This window comes from Sander lucioperca, chromosome 13 (assembly GCF_008315115.2).
Source record: "Sander lucioperca isolate FBNREF2018 chromosome 13, SLUC_FBN_1.2, whole genome shotgun sequence".
Lineage (NCBI taxonomy): Eukaryota > Metazoa > Chordata > Actinopteri > Perciformes > Percidae > Sander > Sander lucioperca.
In genome coordinates this window covers 28,734,511-28,760,672 of record NC_050185.1, presented here as the reverse complement: position 1 = coordinate 28,760,672, position 26,162 = coordinate 28,734,511, and the positions used below count along the sequence as shown (strand labels likewise).

Below are 26,162 nucleotides of genomic sequence, written 5' to 3'. Positions count from 1 at the left end.
GCTCTAAATGTTTGTGTACATGCTTTGAGTTCATCTCTTGAAACTTTAGACTTCAACAATTGAAGTCTGATGGCATTCAAAAAGTTGTCAGTCAACACTTCTGAATCAAGAAAAAAACATAAGTAACAAAAATAATGAGAAAACTAGAATAAAGCAAACAATCTGGAGCAGTGTGATGAAATATTTCATCCAGATGTGACCTGCTGGTGAAAGACATTTCCAACACGACATTTCACTGAAGGTCTGCAGGAAAATACTCGAATCCAAGCTGCCCAAACTGAGAGTGGTGTCACGACAAACAAGAAATAGAAAATGTAGACCACTCCGTCCAACTCAAATTGCTTTGTCTCATGCGGCGGCAGAAAACTCGCACTGGGGTGATGATTGACATGCGCGCAATTGATTCTGTCACTCTCCATCTGAGAATGTGAAGTTCCTCCCCTTTCATGAACGCCGCTTAGTCACCTAAGAGAAACATCGGCGCAGACTTCATCTTCCTCCTCTTCAGACCCAGAAGGCAAATGCCAGCCCACTTTTTAAACGTGAGAGACACTTCCTGTGCATGTTTACACAAAGTGATTTCCATTCACAGAAGACTGCCAACTCTATTACAGTGTGACAGGGCGGAGAATGGGGGAATGTAAAGAAGAAAGTGCGATCGCAGAGTTATAGTGGCGCAACTGAGGCCTCTGCTGGCACAGTTTAGGTGAACAGAGAAAGAATTTATGATGTGTCAATGTTTAATGCTTATTGCTAACCATGTGCTGAAAGAAAACAAGGCAGTGACTCCTGATAGTTGGAGCTGTGGTTCCCAACCTGAGAGTCTGGACACCTCAAAGGGTCCCAAGTTTACTCTAAAATCACACAATGATTAAAATGATGAGAAATAACATATCTAATACAAAAAGTCTGGGGTTTCCTTTTCCCAGAGGTTTCTTAAATCTTTGTGTAAATGTAAAATACTGGACAGTTTCACCTCGCCAGGCCTCACATGAAACAATCGGTAAAGGGGATATCATGATCAATGTTCCCAGAAGTCTCATCATACACTCCAGGTGGCCAAAAAACATAAGAAATGTGCCCAAGGACAAGGGAAGAAAATCTCTTCAATGACCAGTGGAACATTCCACGTGTGGTATATCTGTTGCAGCTGATGTCGTCAGTCTTGTCAGGTTTGATGCTTTTGAAATAACAACACATCAATAAACCACACGAAAGCATGCTACACATGGCTCACCTGTTACAAGTTGTGTGAGCAGCTGGTTGTTGCTGTTGACGATATTGACCGACACGTTTCTGGATGACTGCAGGAACAGAGGCCGGCCCTGCGAAGAGATGGACAAGTTTATTCATTAAGTCTGTGGTGCAATGGTAATTAAATCATTAATGCAGTTTTTTGCTCAAGTATGACTACTGCTGAGAAAATAATGTAAAAAAACATCACCTGCTGAACACAAAACATTAGATACAGACTTTTCTTTAAAGGTCCCATGGCATGAAAATGCCAGAAAGAGAGAGAGACATCATGGCTTGCAAACGAGCGAAGCATGGCAGTTGGTCAAGGCCACACCCCCACCCTCCACCTTGCCCCCCCTCTCTCCTCCTCAACAGCATTTAAAGCTACAGACACAGAAATGGCACATACTAAGGAAAGCTCATTGTGGGACTGGTTCTAGTGGCTGTAATTCTGCACCAAGGCTGAATTTAGGGAAAGAGACTTCAGATACAGTATTAGGGGACCACTAAGGCCTATATAAAAGAGACTTCAGATACAGTATTAGGGGACCACTAAGGCCTATATAAAAGAGACTTCAGATACAGTATTAGGGGACCACTAAGGCCTATATAAAAGCATCCAAAAAGCAGCATGTCATAGGACCTTTAATGGGACACAGCCGACTGAATGGGTATTTTTGTTTGTACAAGAGGGTACTTGTGAAGACCCTCATTGACATAGTGCATTTATAAGACCAACAGTCAAAACACCCCGGGCGTGTAAGCGTCGTGTACAGCAGCGTGGTGTAGCTATTTTTATTTCGGCGCCTCTGTTATCCAATCTGTCCGTTCATAGGGTATAGGGAAGACCACAGTGCAGCCGGACACTTTACAAAAATAAAACACATAAAAAAACCCACCTAGGTTCATGGTGATTTTGGCTGTCTTGACTTGAGAGAGTGATATAAACCCATCCTAATATTGTGTTAATGTACAACTATTTATTGTGTTTTGTCTGATGCTTTGGCAACATTGTTATGGAAACTTTCATGCCAATGAAGCCAAAATTGAAAAAATGTAATTGAGTGACCATGTTCTCCACCCTTATCCTGTCTCTATCATATATATATATATATATATATATATATATATATATATATATAGAGAGAGAGAGAGAGAGAGAGAGAGAGAGAGAGAGAGAGAGAGAGAGAGCCGAGAGGAGAAGGATCGCTTTGTGACTGGCGCGTAGAAATACACGTCCGGTATGAATGGCCAGGCGCACAATCAGGCACGTATCTACGCTACGCGCCCGGTGTGTTCCAGCTGTAACCCTTACATTGACCATCACATCGCCTAGTGGAAAATCCGGGTTAGGCTGCATTATAACTTGATCCCTTGACATTTCCTTCAGCACCATCATCTGGACACAATTGAAATTTGTCCAATACTTTTTTATCAAATGCCTGCTAAAAGACGTTAGCCTCAGGTGTACTTTGTGTTTGGTGTTAATTAGCAAATGCTAAACTAAGATGGTGACCGTGGTACATATAATAAGTGCTTAACATCAGCATGTTGGCATTGTTATTGCGATTATGTTTGCATGCTGAAGTTAGCATTTAGCTGTGCACAGCCTCACACAGCTGCTACCGCGGGTGTAGACATTTAGTCCTCTTTGTCTTTTATGGTTGTGTTCTACTTGTCACATCCTGGGGGGATCCCAAGTCTCCTATTTGATATCTCCTCAGAACTGGAAGTCCTTCTGGTCTGTCTTCATGAAGGCCGCCTTAAAGCTTTAATTCCTGTCCCGAGGAGCTAGGATCGAGGCTGGATCTCTGAGGAGCTATGAGCGAGGATACACGAGAGCAGCCTTCCGGGAAGCTGTGCAGCTGAACACCGTTGCTAAGTCGGCTCATACAGCTAACGAATCCTTGTGACGCTTCAGAGGAAAGAATGTCTCATTGCCGCCAAAACACAATTTCTCGTTTCCTCTCTCCTCGCATGATTTCCTCGCATCTCTCACATGCTTCCTCGGTGGGAAGGACTAGGAAGGGAAGCAAGTGAAGGAACCGTGGTTGCAATTCAAGGACCTGGGACGTACCCTATGTGTACACGCTATGTGTGTGTGTCAACAGTTTCAAACGGATCACCTGATTGGTACACACCAGTGCTGACTTGGTGGTTGGGCTTACATGGGCTGAGCCAACTGTAATACTTAAAACATACCGGAGCACATACACACATGCAAACAAAAGTGTAACAACTTCACACTTAAACAACACACACACACACACACACACACACCATAAGTGTCCAAGTGCTCTGCACACTTCAGCCTCCTGCTCTATTTGATAACTTCCATTTCCCAGAGTGCCCTGCACCAATCTGTAATGCTGATCACGTTGGACACTCTGCTCTTTCTGTGCCCGACTAATCTTCATGCCTCAGTCAACTTCTTAATTAGAGATAACGGCCTGACCATTGTGCTGCGCTCGCAGCCGAGGAGGGGATATGCCTTGTGTGTATAATGCTGATAACATTATGGCTCTAGCTAAACTTATTGAAGTTCTCACAGTAAATACACCAAATCTATGATATGCAAGAAATAAACTCTCACAATAACAATGTGGTGTGACCTGACTGTTAAAACTAACAAGAAGTTTGAAAATAGTTGCTAAATAGAAGGTGTAGCAGTGCGGATAAATCCATTAACATTAGCTGTGGAGTCATTCGAGCACGTCAGCTTTGACAAGTCCACTCCGTCTTTAAAGGTTGAGGAGTGTGTGTGACTTAAACAATTCTGTTATCACGAGGCGCTGTAGTAGCACAGTTCATTCTATGTTAGTTTTGTTGAAATTCAAACAAAAAGCACTTACTTACGGCCATTTACTTATTCACCGTGACCAAAGTATGCTTGCCATTGTTGAAAATCAATAAACTAAGGAGGAACGATCCCTGTGCGGCTTTTAAAAGTAGAATGTTTTCTGATAAGTTACAGACAATTTCCAGAGACTTATCTAATGGTTGTTAAAAGTTGCTGTAAGAGAAGCTTTTTTTGGTTTTACCTACGTTTATTTCAAGCACACTTTGTCTCAAACCAATAACACACACAGAGCCCAGATTGTATACTGTAAGTGCCCCAGCTTTTGAACCCAACTGGGATCCAACTAAAGCTTCCTCATAACTACAGTGAGGCCGTTTTCTGACTAAATGTACATTAGGGCAGGAAATCGAAAAGGAATGCAACTGAACAGGGATTGAAAAGCTGCCAAACACACCACAACACAAGACAGAATAAAACAGGAGGACTGACCATGTGCTCAGATAGAGGCTCTGTAAAAGGTCAGTGCAAACGGGGGGAACAGTGACTCCTCAGCACACTGACTGACGAACACACTTTCCAAATGAACTTTACATATATGTAAGAGGGGTAATAACAAAGCACAGCTCTGAACAAAACTGAACAAAAATGTATTTTTTCCCCCACTTGTTTTAGGAAAATAAGACTTCTGTTTCCGTAAACCATATATAACGGAGATCTTACAGCAACAAGCATGTTTCACTGTACCCGACGGGTTGGAATTTAGGTGTGAATGAACAGACCTTCTGACAGTAAATAGGGCTGACAGCCATCCTGATGTCCAGCCGATGCATCGGAGCATCCTTAGTCAAATTACATCTTGCTCGAAATCGGTGACTGCATGATAACCATGTTGATGTTGATGGCAAATAATGAGATAAATGCCTGCCGAACTGAACAATGTTTACATTGTTGCACTACAATGTAAATAGAGAAATAATTAATAACAGGTTGGTGCTTACAGTAGATTTAGACATCCCAATGTGGCACGTACGTACATTTTTGGATTCAAAAGCAACAATTTCATCACATTTCTCTCATGATTGTCAACTGTGCCTGCAGCAGCCAAAGATCATACAGTGTTTAAGGGGCCTTTAGTTTCAAAGCAGAGCCTCAGTCAGAGTGCTGAGGAGTCACTGCTAACTCGCGAGCTGTCATTACCTGCAGCTGTGCTGACATCAATACAGGACAAAAGATGGGCAATATGAAAAAATATGTCTAATCGGTCAACAATGTCCACCATGCACCCAGACCACCGCAGGGGCGCCTGGGGTAGCTCACCTGGTAGAGCGGGCGCCCATATGCAGAGGCTCAGTCCTCAACGCAGCGGCCCAGGATTTGAGTCCGACCTGCGGCCATTTGCTGCATGTCTTTCCCCTCTCTATCCCCTCTCTCCTATCTACAGTTATCCTGTCATTTAAAGGTTGAAATAGCCAAAAAATTATTAAAAAAAACCCACTTTGCCAGTGTCCATCAAATTGTTATTATAATTAGCAATAATTAATTAGAATGTACATTGCAAGGATAAAGCCTGACATCTGGTGTGTGTCCCTCCCCTTCCGCTATCTCTGCTGTCTATTTTGCAACAGCATCGTTGCTGCAACCGGGGCTTAGCGCCACCCAGGACAATTGTGATTGGTTTAAAAGAAATACAAACAAGTCTGAGCATTTGTTTTTTTCCTATCCCAGAATAGATAATTATAGGAGCAGCACCCAAGCCGTTTTGGGCACAACCTAAGCCAAATGAATGCGAAATCATCAAAACTAAGCATCAAAACTAACTAAAACATTGTAATTTCCCCTTGCGGGATTAATAAAGTATACATGATGATGATTAAATGACTTTTCTTAGATCTAATCATTGTAGTTGGTCCCCAGTGGACTTCTTTAGCAAGTTTTGTCTTCAAGCTTTTTGAGTATTATTTATTTAATCATCTGCTCTAGCTTTTCCAACATTTTAGACACAGATATTGTAGTAATAATAATGGTCCAAAATGATGTGAAATTGCATATTTCTTTTACTGAAAAATAGACAGGACCCCCTAAACCCTTCCACCAAACACGTCCACCTAAGTCTTCCACAAACCCACGGAAAACACTGGACTTCTATAATCTAACTCTTATCAGTCACTACCCAAAATTCCTGACCACCCATCTAATTCATGATCTGATGAGAAACAAGGGACAGTCTATATTGTGCTACTAAGGTCCTGTAATGTATAAAGTATGTTATGTTTCATAGCAGCCACCCTATTGTTCAATCTCTCTGCACAGTTATTTTCTCTGCTACCGTCTCTTGAAATGCCTCAGAGAGGAAGTCTTTCGGGGATGTTTGTGTACAGTACATGTGTTTAGTTTGTTGTCTGATCCACTCCGTCTCCCCCTTCACATCGTTACTAATGCAACAGACTATATTTCTCCCAGCAGGAGGCCTCTCACACAGAGAGGAATCAGAGTGAGAAAAAGAAGGAGGCGTTAGATGAGACGCTTGGAGAAATACAGTATGTGGATTGGAGTTAGTTTTAGAAAATATATGTCAGAGGCAGAGCTACTCCGAAGACTACACAAAAACTCACTTGAATTAAACATCAGGAAGTGGAGCTAAAGCACCAATTTTTGGGAGCAATACGTTGGCTTTTTCAGGAATTCAGCTTGGTCCAGCGGCTTATAAAGGGGCTATGGAATCAGTGTACCATTGGTTCATTCGTTTTTCAAAATAAAACTAAAAATGCCTTGCTTTCTCAATACTCGTTTTCAAAACCAAAAGGAAAATCTGATAACGACTCGTTTTTCCAATTTCCGATTTAGTGCTTGAATGAAAAATGGAAAGAAAAACAGAAAACCAACGTTTCATCCAATTTCGGACATTTTCAACTGACTTAAATTGCGTGACCCAGAAGCAATCTCTACAAAGACGCTATCAGAGGCCCCGCAAAACAAACTAATAATTCATTTTGGTTTTGAAAACGAGTATTGAGTAAACAAGTCTTTTATTTTTACTTTTTGGGGGTTTTATTTTGAAAAACGAAAGATACACGGATTGCTACGGGCAGACCTGCAGATCCCCTCCGCCCCAAATCTCGCCCATAGTGTTATGATGGGTGACTGACAACCCACGCGTTAACGTGAACTGAAAGATGAGTTGAGGCAACCACAACATGGAGCCGACACCCAAACAAAATCAGTTTGAGAGAAGATTGCTATCGGATAAACTTGTTGTCGAACAACTTGGGACTGGATCAGCGTGATTTCAATTTCAATTTTATTCATAGTATGAAATCATAACAACAGTTATCTCAAGATACTTTACAGATAGAGTAGATCTAGACCACACTCTATAATTTACAAAGACCCACATTTCCAGTAATTCCCCCAAGAGCAAGCATTTAGTGCGACAGTGGCGAGGAAAAACTCCCTTTTAGGAAGAAACCTTGGAAAGACCCAGGCTCTTGGTAGGTGATGTCTGATGGTGCTGGTTGGGGGTGTGATGAACAGTGGCAATAATAGTCACAATAAAGATAATGGAACTATGACTAGAAATAGTAGTTGTAGTAGTTCATGGCATAGCAGGGCTTTACGGGGTGTAGCAGGGCGTGATGTCACAATTGATGAGAAAAGCAGTGACAGGGGTAAAGAATAGAATCTGTTGTTAACAACTGGTTTGTAAAGATGTCATAGCTAACTGCCTGTTGTGATGCTAAGGCACTTTTCTGCTTTCCTGGCCTCCTTTTCTGAATCAAAAGGAACAGACGAAGCCTTGTTAACACTTGTGACAATTAAAAAACATTGGCCATGGTTGGGAAATTAAATATTAAAGTAAAAATCTAAAAGAAAAAGAAAATATGTTTAGTTTTAAACAGCTCAGTAACAAAAGGTGTCAATAATTATCTTAAGAAAATGTTTTTGTGGTTATTGCTAGGAACCAAATAGGGTAAATATGAGCTGTTCTGTGTTTGTGTACATTATACTAACACATTTTGTCCAGTGTTACAGGTTATATTTTGTAAAGTCTGCTTAATTTTTGGCATTGCCCCCCCTACCCTGAAATAAATTCCACTAGCCGCCACTGGTTGTGAAAAGTGGTTGAGTTGATTGATTAATCAATTTATCTATTCATCACTTATTTCACAAGTAAGCTTATTTATCAAGTAAAACATTTGTTGCATTTTATATATGACTGCAAGTTGGGTTGTTTGATTGCAGGTCAGACACAATTTCAAGACAAAAATAAATGACTGGTAAAAATGACTTGCAGCAAGATCATAAGGATTACAATGTGGCATCATTACCCTGATTTATAACTGGATTTCTTGGCATTTGGGGGCAGCAGAAACAAGCAGTGAACACAACACTGACATATTATCAGCATCACACACAGCCAATGCGCCAAATGGATGCAGTTGGGGGTGGTGGTGATTTGTTGGGTCTTTGTAAATTATAGAGTGGGGTCTAGACCCACTCTGTAATCTGTAAAGTGTCCTGAGATAACTCCTGTTATGATGATTTGACATTATAAAAATAATTGAATTGAAATAAATCTAGCAGATATAGTGTAACATTAGCTTTCATTTGGATTCATGTTTCTGGTAACTTGTCCGAGTCAAATATTTACTCCCCTTTCAGCTCTGTTTTGGTCTCCGCCGACTCCTAAAGATGACATATCTGGCTCTTTAGCAGCGAAACGCTTCACTGTGTTCAACAGCTACTTAGGTGATGTGATTGATCCCTATTGTTCTATGCCATATGAACTAATCTATAGTGCTAGACTGTCATGGTCGCTTTGTGAATCTTGTTAGCTAAAGCTTTTCTATCACATTGTGGTAACAAATGCCCCAATTCTGAACTGAACACAGCTAAACTAAGAGAAAGATAGAGTGCTAAAATACGAGATACGAGACATGGAGAGGAACAGGAAAGAGACAGGAAGTACTGGGCAATTCACAGAGACCAGACTGCAATCATATTAACAGAGGAATGACTGAAACACACAGCAGGGGTTTTTCTTCGGTTTTATTTTTTTTTCCAATCTGTCTTCCTATCCTCTCCTGGACCGACCAATTGTCTTTTGCCATCATCTCTTGCTTGGTATTATTCCTCTAACCTCCTCTGCTTAAGCTACAGTACCAGCCCTCTATCCCTTTCTCTAGTCCTCTCTGCCTTCTCATTTCTCCCTCGGCTCGAGTTATTGTATCTCCCCTCTTACTTCTTCTTTTTTATAATACGAGTCGCTTTTTCGATTCATCTCCATTCTATTCTTAAGATTTTATTTGAGATTTATTTATTAGCAGGGCTCCACACTAACTTTATAAAGTGGTTGCCGGCTTGGCAACCAGCCATGTTTTAAGCTGCCTATATTTATAGCAATTCATTTCATATGTAACTATACCACACATTTTAATAATGAACAATGAGAGAATGGCTTGCAATTTAAGTTGTTCTTGTATTCTATCCTACTTATTATTTCTTGTATATTCTGTATGTGTGCTGTGCGTCTGATAGTTTGCTGCTGTAGCAATGACATTTCCAAATTTGGGATCAATAAAAGTCTATCTAATCTAATTTTATATAAGCAATGACTACAACAGCCTTCAAGCCCTCTTTAATGTGCTAAATAAATATCCTAGCGTTATCAGCCTGTATTTATATTTTGGAATCTGTTGATATATAAACGTAGTGTCAAATTAATGCACTAGAATTGTGCAGTAATTCATAGCTGCCTCTTGTACTGATTGTGCATGTTTCTGACTATTTTAGCGTGCCGTTATCACACTGCGAGCGTGTCGTGCTTGTTTGAGTCTGTGTTGAACTTGGCCGCTTCCTGCACGCTGCCGCCGCCTGTCAACATATACTCGCTGGCTTCCCATTCCTCTCGTTCTAATTCAGTCCTCGTCCATCTGTCTCCCTGTTTCTGTCTCTATTACTACCGCTTCTTCTTTTCTCCCATTCCTCATCTTCATCTCCATCCTTACTCTGCTCTCTCTTGCTCCCTCGCTCTCTCTTAATCTCCTATCACCGATGCTCATCCTCCCTCTCAGCTTGCGTCAGGTCCTAGACAGCAGAGATAAAGCGCGCCGCTCTCTTGCATTATCAAGCCATCTGTCCACTACCTGCACACAGCTTTTATTACAGCCAGAGTAGATGAGACAGAGGGAGAGAGTGCATGTCACTTTATCGTGCATATCTGTCCAGTTCTCTGACATCTCTAGGCTTGGATATTCCTCCTGTAGCTGTAATAAGGACTGCAGAAAGCACAGAGGGGCCCTAAGAATAGGGCTGGGTACAGGGTGAGATTTGTGAAAAAAGCAGAGGGTGGGGGGGGGATTTGATCATACACAATGAAACAAAACATGCAAGAATTAAATCCCCCTTCCAACACCATGGATATAGTGCTACTCAGCCAGCCATGCCAAAACACTTATGGACTTCAATATCCAGTGGAAAATAATCTCAAAATGAAATAGCAAAACGTGGTGCTAACATAAAACAGCGTGTTCAAGCCGGAGAACGGAGTTCACTATGCGGCAAAAACTAAATACTTTCAACAAGGAAACCCGGCTTGTTTGTTCCTCTGGAGTATTTTTAATCCAAATCCGATCTTTTCGAAACCTAACGAGTCGTTTTGTTGCCTTAATTTAATTGCCAACGCTGCATGACACTCCACTTTTTTGGCTAAACTCCACTACCGCCAATGCCTGAAAGGACCGTCATCAGAAGGGAAAACTGATCAGAAAATGTAACGGAACGTTGTAGAAATGTAGTGGAGTAGAAAGTAGGCTATAGATAATTGCTGCAAAATGTGACGAAGTAAAATCCACACCATTTTGGCCCTATAAATAGCGCGATCAATCACCAAGTAACGCAGGATTTAATCAGTTTAATTGCTGATGTAAATTGCAGTGTTAGTGTTTCTTTGCATACTATGATTTTTTTTTTTTTTTCCAACAAATGATCAGAAATACATTACAGTACAATACTATCATTGTAAACAACTGTAGAATTAAATAAAATGCAGTAACCAATTATTTGGAGCAAATTGTCCTCACTGAAATGTGCGTAAGAGTGCTCTTGAGTGTTCGTAGAATTCGTTCTTAGCTAAGAACAAATCCAAGATAAGAAAACATTAGTGAATGTCAGAATCTTCGTAAAAAGTGCGTAAGTGGGGTTTAAGAACACATTTCTTTGTAAGAACGGTTGGTGAATGAGGCCCAAAGCCGTCTGGAGCATGCCAAACCTGTAGGTGGCAGTGTAATGAGAAGCTCAAGCCTACGTTAGCCAATCAGAATCCCGAAAATAGCAACAACAGCAACGAATCACCTCCTCTTTCTCTCTCTCGGCTGCCTCAACCTCCGTTTGTCTCAGTTTACATGCAAACGTGCAAATGAAGTTTTCCAAAATCTCCACTCTGGCTGGAGTTTTTAGAAAGATTCGTTTTCAGTCGTAAATTCTCCGTTTGCGTGTAAACGAAGGGCACAAACGAAGGGAAATGTCTCTGTTTTTCAAAATAACCATGTACGTGTAAACAGGGCCTTAGTTACTCCTGTCGGTACACGATCTGTGCTGCCTCCACGAGCCGTCATGTGCATGTGCAAGATGTTCGTGCATGTGCAGATGATAATCTTGTTTTACCGAGGATACGACACTGCACAATCTGTTCCACGCTTCCGGTCGTAGTTGTAGCGGTCTGCCGTTAGCCTCCACCGGGAAGCTAACGTTAGTTTAGCTAACAGCTAATTCGGCTAACCGCTAGCTGAGACAGCATGTAATAACTTTAAAAGACCCTCAAAATAAAACCTGAAAATAACCGTTAAAATATACAAATATACAACAGCTGTTACGTCACTTCTACTTCACGTGCTCATTTAAAATACAATCAATTAATACTTTCTTTACTGTTATTACTGTAAAGTCTTAATTTAGCTGTAGCCTGCTTTTCCCGTTGTTAAGTTTGAGTTAACGTTATTTTAGACTGAATCAAGCTGTCAGCTAGCGGTTAGCCGAATTAGCTGTTAGCTAAACTAATGTTAGCTTCCCGGTGGAGGCTAACATTAGCATGCGCATGACGGATCGTGCAAGCAGCACAGATCGTGTATCGACAACTAGCGCTGGGCAATATATCGATATTCTATCGATATCGTGATATGAGACTAGATATCGTCTTAGATTTTGGATATCTTAATATCGTAATATGGCATAAGCGTTGTCTTTTCCTGGTTTTAAAGGCTGCATTACAGTAAAGTGATGTCATTTTCTAAACTTACCAGACTGTTCTAGCTCTTCTATTATTGTCTTTACCCACTTAGTCATTATATCCACATTACTGATAATTATGTATCACAAATGTCATTGTGTAAATATTTTGTGAAAGCACCAATAGTCAACACTACAATATTGTTGCGGTATCGATATCGAGGTATTTGGTCAAAAATATCGTGATATTTGATTTTCTCCATGTCGCCCAGCCCTACCGACAACTCCCACTCTGTGGGTGGCTCTTATTTTTCCCTGCAGGTGATTAGGAGGCAGTCCGAGTGGCAAGGTGTGGCAGGAGGATCAGCCACAGTTGAATCCACTCTGCCCGATTGCCTTCTGTTTCCTATTTGCGATGGCTGGAGCTGAGCAGTTGAGCATCTCTCGGTCCTCACAGCCAGCAGGGGTTGTTTTTGGTTTGGTTTGTCTTGTCTATTGGGTTCGGTTTTGGTTTCCACACACTCACCTTCATGCATGCCCTCACTACACTGCTGATACCACTGAAATACATGTTTTATCCTATTTTATAGTACTATTCAATTTGGGTTTAATTGGTTTTAATTTAATCCTTAACTATGTGTGGTCTCCCTTATTTTGTTGTGAATTTGAGCTGGTTCATGACACTAATTACTTTACAAAATTAAGATTTTTGCACACAAAGTACATGTAGTTTATAAAATCTAGCCAAAAAACTAGCCAACAATATAACAGCCTACAAGTCCAGCTGAAATGATTAGACCATTAAACACACAACTGTTTGGATCGTTTCCCGTTTCTAAAATGGGAGAATTTTTCTGCATTGAGTACTTTAACTTTTAATACTTTAAGTACATTCTCACTGATGATACTTACCTCAGCAACATTTTCACTGCAGGGCTTTTACTTGTAACAGAGTATTTGTACAGTGTGGTATTAGGATCTAAATACTTCTATCTCCACTGCTAGACAGACTACTATCCTATCTGACTTGGGAGACACTTCAGGAACCCCCAGGAGGAGTGGAAGGGAGTACATTTAGGCCCCTCGGCTTAGTCTGCTGACGTCATAACCTGAGCGCAGCAGGAAACGGATCAATGGCTTTCAGCTACCTTTGTGAGAACATGTATTGTAGTGCCTTTCCTACCACAGAATCTGTTAAGGTGGTTTTAAACACTCTGCTAACGTAATTTAAGCTTTGTTAGAGCAACATTTAGACACGTAATGAAATCGATACAAGTTGTGGATGCAGCTGGAGTGGAAGCACTTGTAGTTTGATGTTTCCAGTACGAGTCCCTACAGGATTGTCTCACATGTTGTTTTTTCCCACAGACACTCGTCTCTTCACACCTTTGCACCCTCTCACCTCATCCTGTGTTAAGCTGCAGACACACTGACCAGACGGCCGACCCTCGGCAGAAAAGGCAGTTGGACTGATCAGTGTCCCCGAGTTGGTCAAAAAAGTGCCTCTGAACACACCAAAGAGACGAGACGTAATACGTCTCCATAACAGCAGGCATAACAACACTGATCTGTATTGTTGCTAGGGCTGTCAAACAATTACATTTTCTTAATTGCGATTAATCGTTGAATTTCTATAATTAATCGCGATTAATCGCATGTTTTATCACATGATTAAAATTCTATTATTTTGCATTTCAGAACTGTTTTTAAGTCCATATTAACAATGGAAAGCCATTCTTACCAGTGGATCCTGATTATGAATCAAATGAATGCAAAGAAAATGACTTTATGAACTTGATTTTAAGATTTGTATTTGTTTATTATATATTTAATCTAGTCACACATTTGAATTTAACAACAACTTTGAATGCACCACGATGCTGTAAATTACCAGTTTCATTGAACGCACCGTCTGTGTTTTTCCGACAACAGCAGCTGCCGATTGTTAAATCCCGGTGTTGAATCCTCTACAGTGAAATACAGACAAACTTTACACCGTTTAGCGTTAGCTGTCAGCATTGTAACCGTGTTTAATCCAGCTACTAGCTAGCGGTAGGCTAACGTTAGCTGCTGTCGAGTATAGTGTTAACTAGTGTCACGTGCAGCGGTGTTTCTGTTTCCTGTAACGCCTGTTTCAGAGCATCAGAGAGAAGTGCAGACATATCAGTGGCACCAGAATGAGGCACCGAAATCCGCGTTGCTATTCCTGCAGCAGCAGGATGTGTTACGAGGAAGTACGGCAAAATAGTAGCCTGTTAGGCACAACGCAAAGCCGGTGGCATGCGATCAATACGATTAAAAATAATTAACGCATTATGATCGGCCCTTAATCGCATCGCGATTAACGCGTTAATGCTGACAGCCCTAACTGTTGCCAAAAATTAAAAACTGGCAGCTGGTTGGACGAACGCGTCACGTGGGTCTGGTTTCTCCGGAAATTCAAAGCCAGACTGTCATGGCGGCTTTTTCAGAATATGATCTCATATTGTACTGAAATAGTTCACCGAAACGTGTTTCTGAAAACATTTTAAGAGAGAAATAGGCCGTGCAGTTGCTGAATCTGTCTTCATTTCAGATCAACAAAGGTCAGTTTAAAAGATTTTCGTCAGATTTTGAGAGACTCTAGTCACGCTCATCCCGCTCCCCGTTTCTGGGTTACCACTCCACCAATCAGATGGGTCATTTGAGTCTGACTACCGGCAGTGCCCGCCCCGCCAATTATACATTGGAACACACCGAACAGACTCGACTCACTAACCTCGCCAGACTGTCCGACGGCCGATTATCGGCTTGGTGTGTCAGCGCCTTTACACTACTTAGCCTATGTCTTGTTGCTGTGGCCAATCAGTGCATTATCTTCTTGTGCGTTTGCTAGAAAGTCATTTATTTGAGAAATGCTTTATGACACACGTAGGCCCTCATTTATGAAACGTGCGTACGACCTAAAACAGGCGTAGGACGGGCGTACGCCGATTCCTACGCAAAGCAAGGCATTTATCAATTTGAACGTGAGCGTCTGGTCTGAACTCGTGTACGCAAGTTTTCGAGTCAGTGTGGACTTGTGGTGCAGCATATAATCAGTTTAACAGAAGAAGGAGAAGTCATCAGTTGATCACTTATCAGCAATGGCAGATCTGGCTCTTAAAGAGGACCTCTATGCGCCGGTAACAGTGCACATGTACGCGCACGGGCCACGGTGGAGTGCTCTATCGGATTGATTAAGGGCAGATGGCTCTGTCTTGCATCAGCGATAACACCCATACACGGCACATACAATACACATTGTTTTAGCCTGTGGGGTTCTGCATAACATCGCACAGGAAAACAGGGTGCCATAAATGTAATGATGGAGCCAGATGAGCTGATACCCAGAGAGCAGTGTCCAGCACAGCCCCAAATGGGGGCTGTACGAAGGAGACGGGATATTATTCCTCGCTTTTAAAAAAGGTATAGTGTTATGTTTGGCAATGATATTCAATACAGGAAACATGACGATGCACAACATTTTTAAGGGGGCCTCCCTTGAAAAAAATGTGACGTTTTTCAATAAATAACATATGCATTTTCACATCCTTTAGACCATTATTATCACCATATCTGTCTAAAACGTTGGAAAAAGTAGAGCAGGTAATAATAATAAAAACATTCAAAAAGATTAAAGACAATGAGGACCAACTACAATCATTGGATTTGACAACAGTCTTTTAGTTAGTGTTGTGCTAAGTTGTGCTCTGCTTGTGTTGTCTCTTTCTTTCTTTTTTTCCCTTGATTTGTATTTTAAAAAGCCTTTTTTTTAACATCGAGGCCAGGGGACTTTAGCCTTATGGCTAATTCTGCCATTTTTAACCCAGGTATAATTATGTGTTTGATTCATTTGCAGTGTCTCCTTCTTAAATAAACTGAACTGAATACACTGCTAATGATTGCTTTTACATAGCAAATCCGTACGGCCGTCCATGAGGCTGCCCTTACACGAAGGACACTCTGCTTATTATCTAAGGTGTTGTGAGCTAAGCATCGTTGGCATGGCGAGCGTCGTCTTTGCACAAACACCAAACCCAAACAGACCACCAGCTACTGGCTAAATAAAGGAATACCTTTATTTGGAGACACGATATCTGGCATCACAATGATTTACGCTGCATAAACGTCACGTGAATTCTAATTAAAAAAAGCAGGGTATAAGTGTGTCTTTCTGCGAGTGACTTACTGGTTTGGAGTGGATTTCTTTGGCATAGAGGGGTTGGAGGAACTCCGAGTCCCCTTCCAGTTTCAGGCCCTTCTCTGTTATTCTCAGGTTGCCCATGCCGTCCTGTGAGAAACAAAGACACAGGCACAATTAGTCAAAGTTCCCTTCTCGTGGTTTTAGAGCAAGTATATATCAACTGGCCATAAATTCCACACATATACTACCTGTAGCACACTCCTTTCAGGAAGCTCACAATAATAGTATGCTCAGACTGGCCAGGAATATTTCAAATGACTCCTCACATGTCTTGCACAGAGAATATCATCTTCTGCCTTCAAACAGATGCTTTAGAGTTCATTCTTTCAATCGCATCAGACTTAAAAACTCTTTCATACATCAATCTATCCTATTTGTTAAACCAGCTACATTAAATCCAGTGCAATATTTATGCAGGGTTACAAGTCTCCAAGACCTTGTCTGTGTGTATGTTCATGTCATTTTCTGTTGTTGGAACATGTATGCTTTGTTTCCTTACTTATGTGTTTATGTCATTTGTGGTAATGTTTGTATGTATAATAATAATATAATGTGATTTATATCCTTTGGTGTTATTCATCTTATGTATGTCTGTATGTATGTCTATGTCCTCTTTCTTATAGGAGCTATCCAGGGATGCAGAAAGAATTTCAGCCCTGGCTGACAATAAAAGTTGTATCATATCGTACATATGCAGGGTTTTTCCTGCATAGAGGAATGTTTGGCACACCCCCAAAGAGGTTTTAGCCAGACCCAAAGGAAAATCACCGGCACCAAAATGAAAATAAATAGCGATTCAAATCCTCTCTGAATGTGTTTCAAGCAGAACATGAACTTGAATATGAACGCTGATCTCAGTTTTATCTCCAGAGTCAGGCTGTACCAGACTCTACTTGGGATTTATTTAAATATTAGCACTATTTTTATAAGCAGTTTTATTAACTGGAGTTTAATTTACTCAAGCGTAATATATATTTTTGTTTATCAAATTGTCAGAACTAACAGGAAAATGCTTAGATTTCTGTCAAATAAGGTAACACAGATTCATTGCCTTTACCGTACGCGGACCGATCATGCCTACTGTCGTGTGTAGTCACGGCCAAAAAGCCCTGTTCTGAGCCAGGAAAACCTCTGATATCCACATACATGTTAACCCTCATGTTGTCCTCAGGTCAAATTTGACCCGTTTTCAAAGTTTTTTTTATAACAGGAAATATGGGACGTCGAAATAAGCGCTGAACATGTAAAAAAAAAAAAGAAAACGACAAACGTTAGATAAAGCAACAAAAACAATGAAAAAACTGTCAAAAACACTGTTAGAAGACCTACAAACTTTAGAAAAAGCGCCAAAAACGTAAAAAAAAAGTGCCCAAAACATTGAAAAAGTCACAAAAATGTCGGGAAAAAGGCATAAAAATGTTGAAAAAAGTGACCAAAGCGTTGAAAAAAAAACACACACACAAACGTGTGGACGGGAAGACAACACAAGGGTTAAAGACAAATCACGGATGTGAACGTCAACTTGCTCATTCAACAACTGAGGCAACAGCTCTGTAATTGTTGTCTAACTGTGTATTTTTCTTTATTTATTTCTTTCTTTTTGAGCGGAGCTGCTCGGGAACGCAAAAATGAACTTCAGTGTAAACTGACAACAAAGTTGTATCGTATTTCCTGCCAAAATGGTGCAGAGCTGTCTGGGTCTAACACCTGCCATTTTATTTTTCTTTCTAACACCTGCATTTTGATAACACACACCTGTTAGTAATCTATGCGGCAAGATCGCTGTGTGAGGAACACACTCTGAACACTGTACACAGACAGTATTAGAGTCATTACGCTGATCAGCTGCCCTAATCTCTTAATCTTTTTGAATGATTGGTAAATACTGGCAGATACTTGACTTCAGCATCAGTATTGCAAACTGATCCATTGGCAAACAAGGCGGAAACATTGCATACATAAACAGAGCCCGGGCTCGTACTATTCTTCATTATCAAATACAAAGAATATGCTCTTTAATATGGGATGAGATGTGTCTCATTAAGTGTGTGTGAACACACTGACAATGTTTGTGTGCATGTGTAATCTGTAAATATAAAAACACATTCCACAAACACAAATATAAGATTTGTAAACTCACAAAAAGAATTAGCAAATATAAAACGGACCTGCAAATACACAAACAAGTTCCACAAATAATAAATATATATATATGCCTAAGTACATTACACACATTTACAAATAATCTTAGCACAAAAAGTAAGGAAATTTGTGTTTGGTAGATTATTTCTCTGTGGTAACAATGCTTTTTGGCAATGAATCTTATACCGTTGGAAAGCCTGTTTAGTTCCCTCTCAAATGGTGCCCCATTTGTAAGGAACATGCATTGGTGGGATGAGCAGCAGCGCTGGGTATGTGGGTTGCGGCCATGAAAAATGTGCCAAATCTTCTCTGCCAATGCCAAACAGCTTATTCTGCCATTGACTCGTTTGTATATCTACAGAAACTGAACTCCTTTTTGCAACCGCACGTGTCTCCCCCTGCTGGAGTTCAGATAGAATACAGGTTTAAGGAGTCTCCCCCTGCTGGAGTTCAGATAGAAAGCAGGTTTAAGGAGTCTCCCCCTGCTGGAGTTCAGATAGAATACAGGTTTAAGGAGTCGCCCCCTGCTGGAGTTCAGATAGAATACAGGTTTAAGGAGTCGCCCCCTGCTGGAGTTCAGATAGAAAGCAGGTTTAAGGAGTCTCCCCCTGCTGGAGTTCAGATAGAATACAGGTTTAAGGAGTCGCCCCCTGCTGGAGTTCAGATAGAATACAGGTTTAAGGAGTCTCCCCCTGCTGGAGTTCAGATAGAATACAGGTTTAAGGAGTCGCCCCCTGCTGGAGTTCAGATAGAATACAGGTTTAAGGAGTCGCCCCCTGCTGGAGTTCAGAGAGAATACAGGTTTAAGGAGTCTCCCCCTGCTGGAGTTCAGATAGAAAGCAGGTTTAAGGAGTCTCCCCCTGCTGGAGTTCAGATAGAATACAGGTTTAAGGAGTCGCCCCCTGCTGGAGTTCAGATAGAATACAGGTTTAAGGAGTCTCCCCCTGCTGGAGTTCAGAGAGAATACAGGTTTAAGGAGTCTCCCCCTGCTGGAGTTCAGAGAGAATACAGGTTTAAGGAGTCGCCCCCTGCTGGAGTTCAGATAGAATACAGGTTTAAGGAGTCGCCCCCTGCTGGAGTTCAGAGAGAATACAGGTTTAAGGAGTCTCCCCCTGCTGGAGTTCAGATAGAAAGCAGGTTTAAGGAGTCTCCCCCTGCTGGAGTTCAGATAGAATACAGGTTTAAGGAGTCGCCCCCTGCTGGAGTTCAGATAGAATACAGGTTTAAGGAGTCGCCCCCTGCTGGAGTTCAGAGAGAATACAGGTTTAAGGAGTCGCCCCCTGCTGGAGTTCAGAGAGAATACAGGTTTAAGGCACTTCCGCATTTGCAGCACTTCGCCGAACCGGATGCTTTGTCCATTAATATTAACAGTCTATGATGTTACAACATTATCTGGGTCACATGACAGTGATATACCCAAAAGATGTATCCTGGGATTCATTCTACACTTACAATACATTAACAAAACTTTTTAAAATTTGACTGAAAGAGACATTTGCATTGTTATTCGCAATTATTTCTGAGACACTTAATTGTCTAGCAACATTTGGAATTGTTACAGGTCTAGTTTAATAGTCTCAATTGAAACAAAATAAGAAAAGTAGTTTTACTGAGTCAATACTGAGGGGATGTATCTAAGGATGTACATTCATATCATTCGGTTATATTTAAGTCCATTCACCTGACTGACCTGCATTTCTTTTTTAGACCCTTTATGGTAAACACAACTTAATTCAAACTTCAAGAAATGTCATAAGCCTGAGTCGAAATTGCCTGCTTCACTTTGAAGTTAAGACTTCTGTATTTCGTTCTTGTCTACTCTTTCAGACAGGCAGCCAAAGGATAAATTGTGTTTCTCTCTCTCTCTGGAAGCCAAGCTCATTTAACACAGCAAAACACCAAATGATTATGCATGCTGTATTCGGTTAAGTAAGGGAAGTATTTTAAGTTGTCAGCAGGCACAGAATATTATTTCATAAAGTAAATAGAATAACGTAGGAGCAACCCAGAGGGGAAAAAAAGTCCATTCGTCAAGCTGATCACTGGATGGAAATTCTCTAAATGAGCAGCAAAGAGTAGTAGTACCAAATACAGTCAAGGTCTCTAAAAGTAAGGCTTTGTCTTTAATCTACATTGTTTGGCCGTTTTTTTTACTTAAAAAAAGAAAGAAAAAGAAACTAAATATTGAATGGCTACGAGCTGGACCAGTGGTTTCTTGTTTGGTTATGTTTGTTGACTGTTTAATGGTTTTTGGTTCATCCGTTCAGATGATTTTGTTCTTGGTATTGTCCAAAAGGTTTGATGTCTTCAAGCCGATCGAGTTGAACATGGACGCTGATGGATGCAAACTGATATTCTATTATGAAAAATGTATAAAAATGAAGAGGGGGTAGGACCAGAAAGGTTCTCAACTTCTTCCTAGCCATTTTGAACATGAACAATATTATTTGAATTGCTTATTTGTTGCTGAGGATCCCGTCTGTTTTTCCTTTTTTGTAATTTTTTTTATTGCTTATAAGTTTTACATGAAACTTGCAACTTCTTGCAACGAGCCGGTCTGCAGCGTTCTGAAAGCTGCTGGTTCACACCAATGAGACGAGACGGTGTATCATCTCCGTAACAACGTCTTTTTGTACTTCCGCTATAACTTCAGACTTTTTCCGACATAATTTGTTTCATCTAAATATGAATGTGGATAACGTTAGTGATAGTGAGATGCTTGCTACAGTTACATTTCTAGAGTGTAAACACATAATATTTCTCTGATTCTCTGCTTCAAATGCCGCTGGACGCTCCCTCTCTCTTCAGTCTCTCTCTAGGTCGCTTGACCAGATAACGTTACCGTGCTTTCGGGCGATCGTTGAGGCTCCGTCTAAAACTCTGCCATTTTGACCAGCTGTTTGTAACATAAAAATAAAATGGATTACGGGTTTTTATTTCTATAGTTTGTAGCCGACTTTACCAGCTGACTTCACTATTGGCTGTTGAAACAGGAGATGTCCCTTACGTTCTAAAACCAGCCTCTGGAGACTGGACCAGCTGAGTCACAGCGAAACCATCAGCTGGTTTGAGTCGAGCTGGTTACACTTTACTTGAAGGCATCTACATAAGAGTGACATGACACTGTCATGAACGTGACATAGACATTATAAACAAGTCATAAACGTTTATGACATAACGCTTCTTTTAGTAAGTGTCATTTGGTTTTTGTCATGTGAAGTTAGGGTTAGGGTTAGAGTTCATGTGTCATGACAGTGTCATGTGTTTATGACACTGTCATGACACTCTTATGTAGAGACCTTCAAGTAAAGTGTAACCAAAAGTTGCAGCGGTTCAAGCGTTACCAAACTTTTCCCTGCGACGTTCTAAAACGGTTTCGTCTCATCGGGAATCTTTGGTCTGAACATATACAACCCCTACTCCAATAATCAAAACTGGCCAGTGCAACCCACCCCAAAAACCTATTATAATTTCCTTTCCATAAATAAAGACATTTGCACCATAAATTGATCCAGAAAAAAATCACCAGAATGCAGAAAATAATGTGTTTTTGACGCAGAAAATTTCAGTTTTGCTCAAAATTGGATATCTCAACCCCCCCCCCCCCCAATGTTGTACCCAAAGTTACGCCCTTGCCAACAACTCATGGTCTGCAAAACGTGCCCACCGTCGGCATCATGTTGAAATCTGTTGCAGTTGAAAAACGCTGCCTGTGGAAACCCAGCCTAACCGATGCTTCCACTGTCTCAGTCTGTATACCAGACCAGCAACAGACCGAAGGATATTACCCAAGCAATGGTGGGAGGAGATTGGCTCAGGGGACGCTTGGATTCAAAAAAGGACCAGCAAGACTGACTCTCACTTTCCATCCAGTCATTACATACAGTATATGAAATGAGATCACCCGCTGGACCGTTTTGAAGATAAGAGATGTCAGTGTGATAGGAGACTAAGAAAGAGAGAGATAGAGAGATAGAGAGAGAGAGACAGAGAGAAAAGCTGTTTATCTGCCCATGTGATCTTCTCGTGCACATGGGCACTCTCTTTTTTTTTTTTTTTTTCCCACCATCTTTTCATCCCTCAGGTTCTGACGAGCAAATGGAGATCAAGACCCCCATGAAATCCCGAAGAAACTGAGGACTGTTTTCAAGCCTCCTTCATGTAATAATTCCCTAACACTTTGTAAAATGTATTAAATTTCTGGCACTTGTGGCAGCAACAGTTTTGGGGGGGGGGGGGGTGACGTGGCGGTGAGGCCCGGGGGTGAGGCCCGGACGTGTTGTGATTGTGAATTACCCCCCAGGTGGATATCAGCAGGCCTGAGAGAGTCGGCCGGCGGACTGTTATCTAAACTCAATTTCCAACACTTTGATGACGAAAATCCACTGTTAGAAAGGAGACGTACATTTTCCACTTACTTGGAGGTTCTCAACAGAATAGTCCATCCTCCGCACAGACGTATAGATTTCTATCAGACATACCCAAATCTTCTTGTGGTCCCTCTTCACTGAAACGGACGGCACTGACTCAGTGATTCCTCCCACCGGCAAGTTCATATCAGTCTGAATAATTGCTAAGGATGCATAATAGCTGAGAAGTAATGTGCTTCAGTCTGTATCTCTTCCTCGCCAATTCACACACCTTCTTTTTCTCTCCGTGGACATAAGTGGTAACACACACTTACAAAGAACTGAATTTTAGAAATTCTACTCACGCGGACATACACAAAGGCAGCTCTAAATTGTTTCGATTTCATAAAGAAATAACTGCAGTAGTACTGGTATTTTAAAAGAATAATAAGAAAAGGCAACATTTAGGTTTTCTTTACTTGTAAGAGCAGTCTATTAACAGCCACAATTGGTGCCGTTGTCCAGTACAGAACTGCAAATTACTTTTGTAGCTGGATGAGAAACAGAAGGAATGTTGTCAGGAACAGAAATGAAAAGCCATTCAGGATAAAAATGCTCATAAAGAAGATGAATAAATGTCTGTTTATGACACGTTCATGACAGTGTCATATCACTCTTATGTAGATACCTTCAAGTAAAGTGTATCCAAAAAAAGTGGATGCATAAAATAAACAGTCGTGAAACACTACACCTTTCAGTGACGAGACAAAATGATGAAGTAGTAGTAGTAGTCTATATACACGACGTTCCACTTCCGGGATTGCTCCGCCGCCGCTGGAAATTCCGCCGGATGTCCCTCATTTTCGGCCAGATGTCCGTCACCTTCCTCTTTCTCTGTGTTGGTGTTCTAACCTCCGGTGGATTTCTGAGGACTATGGTTAACTGCTCCTCAGATCTCTGCAGGGTAAATCCAGACAGCTAGCTAGACTATCTGTCCAATCTGAGTTTTCTGTTGCACGACTAAAACTACTTTTGAACGTACACATGTTCCACCAAAACAAGTTCCTTGCCGAGGCTATTTTGCGGCGGTGCCGTGGCTCCGTGCGGCGCTTAGCGCCGCCCAAGACGATTGTGATTGGTTTAAAGAAATGCCAAAGAATCTGAGTGTCTTTCGCGATATGTCGCAGCCTTTCGCGATGTATATTGCGCAATTTGATATAGAAAAATATATTGTGCAGCCATAGTTTCTTGACAATGAAAGTGTCCTGCCAGTTCACCAGTTGCCGCTACACATCATTAATGTGTATCGGCAGTAGCTTACACACATCCTACACGAGCGAAAAGTACAAACAGAAACACAGGAGTGAAACTAAACTCCAAACCACAGAGATCCAGGTAGAAGCTACAAGAAGTACTGAGAGCTCTTTGGTCTCCAGCACGGACACACACGTGTTTAGCTGCGGAGGACACAGCTAAGGCTGAGGAGTCCGTCATGTGTTGGCAGCGGGCGCCTTTCTACCAAGCAGGATCGCTGCAGAGCGGCTAGCCCTTGCTGTGAGGCTGTAATGGAAACGCCTATCATCACGGCTTGGTGCAGCTAAAGCCGGCAGACCCGGGCGCATGGAAAACCCTTTAAAGAGGTAGACTGTTTGGCTGTTTTGGGATACCATGGAGAGAGACACAAAGAAAGATTGGGGCTGTGCACGAAATCACAACCTGTTTACTATACCGTGCACTATAATTATCCATGTTATTTGAGGGACTTCTAAGTGTTAACTTTATGCTCTATATCAGGGGTGCTCAACAGTTTCTACAGCAGGGGTCTTCAAGTTCTTTTTTTGTTAAAATGGATTTGATAAAATTGGCACCGCAATCGTTTTTAAGAACCGGTATCGTTAAGTCACGGTATTGGTATCGAAATGTTTGAACAATACTCTGCACTATGTAAGAAGATACTACTATTCATATTATACACATTTGGTTTGACTTCATTCAGCTGCATCCATCGGTCAAATCATGATCTTCATCTCACTGAAGAACTGCTATTAGACTCGACTCAAAACACCGAACACAACTGCACAGTTTGCAGCTTCTTTCCTTATCAGGATTCTTTGTTTTCGTTCTCTGCAGTGAGCAGTGCGCTGCGGCCAGCACAGCCAGGCGAGCAGCCATGAATTATTCAGGAGCGCTCCTACTGGGACAGAGGGCTCACAACACTCATGTGTGCCTCCTTACCTCTCTTCTACCCTCTCTTCTCCTCCTCTTTTCCTTTCCTTCACACACTGCTTTCATCTTCTTATAATCCTCTCCCATGTCCGGTCCCTCTTGCTGATCATCCTGTTTGTCAGTTTTGGATTCCGCTCATTTTCCCCCTCCCTCCATTTCTTCCCTTACACACTCTCTCTCTCTTTCTCACCCCTTTTTCTTTCAGTTCAGCTGGAAGGCCTTTCAAATCAAATGGAACAAAATTCAAAATGTCAATAGATGATTCATAATATTACTAGTCAGTCGCTAAGACAAACGAAACATGCATATTTCAACCGCGAATAAGCAAATGTATGTCGACATCTATGGGTTTAATAAGGTCCACCTGGCTAAAATAAAATAGAATAAGGTTTTCCCTTGTCTGTCATTTAGCCAAAGAGCTCTCACCGCTTAAAGCACTCGGACAGTTACGTGTACTTAACTTCCTGAGTTGTTAATATGACCCTGTGAGTTACATCTCAAAAGTAGCATGGATTACACGTCGTCCTAGCCTGGGAAAACCCTGACGAACTTCTGGCAAATTTGAGATTTGCTCTGCAAGTCCGTCTAGCCAAGAGCCCATTCAAGCCCACAAATCGAGGCACCAATCATAACCGTAGAGGCGGGCTGTACACGACGACGATAGCGCAGCGACAGCGAGCAGCTTTTTGTTTACATTCAACATGACGGCCACCGAAGTGCAGCAACCCGTTGATGCTGCTGTCGCTGCTACGTCACCCGGATCGTTGGTCCGATTGGTTGAAGGACTATCCAATGCGCCCAGAGGCATTTGAGCGGCGTCCGTTGGTGACGCCCCTTTGGAAATGGGCTGTGAACGAACCTTGCCCAGACCCACTCTCAGTTACTACTGAGAAGGGTCTGGGGTCAACCAGGCTAACGTCGTCCAGCACTTTGTGTTGTTTGAATTGTTGGTGCAATAATA

General features: G+C 41.5%; 1 protein-coding gene across 6 annotated transcripts in view; it reads right to left on the bottom strand.

Moving 5' to 3' along the window:
• sgcd (sarcoglycan, delta (dystrophin-associated glycoprotein)) overlaps nucleotides 1-26,162 on the bottom strand; it is a 375,763-nt gene that overhangs the window by 79,042 nt on the left and 270,559 nt on the right. For all 6 annotated transcript variants that reach the window (XM_031307940.2, XM_036008800.1, XM_036008801.1 and 3 more), the window contains 2 exons: nucleotides 16,470-16,571; nucleotides 1,238-1,325 (listed from right to left, as the gene is read on the bottom strand). In XM_031307940.2, coding sequence (XP_031163800.1) covers nucleotides 1,238-1,325; nucleotides 16,470-16,571 — 190 coding nt within the window. The remainder of the gene's footprint in view (nucleotides 1-1,237; nucleotides 1,326-16,469; nucleotides 16,572-26,162) is intronic.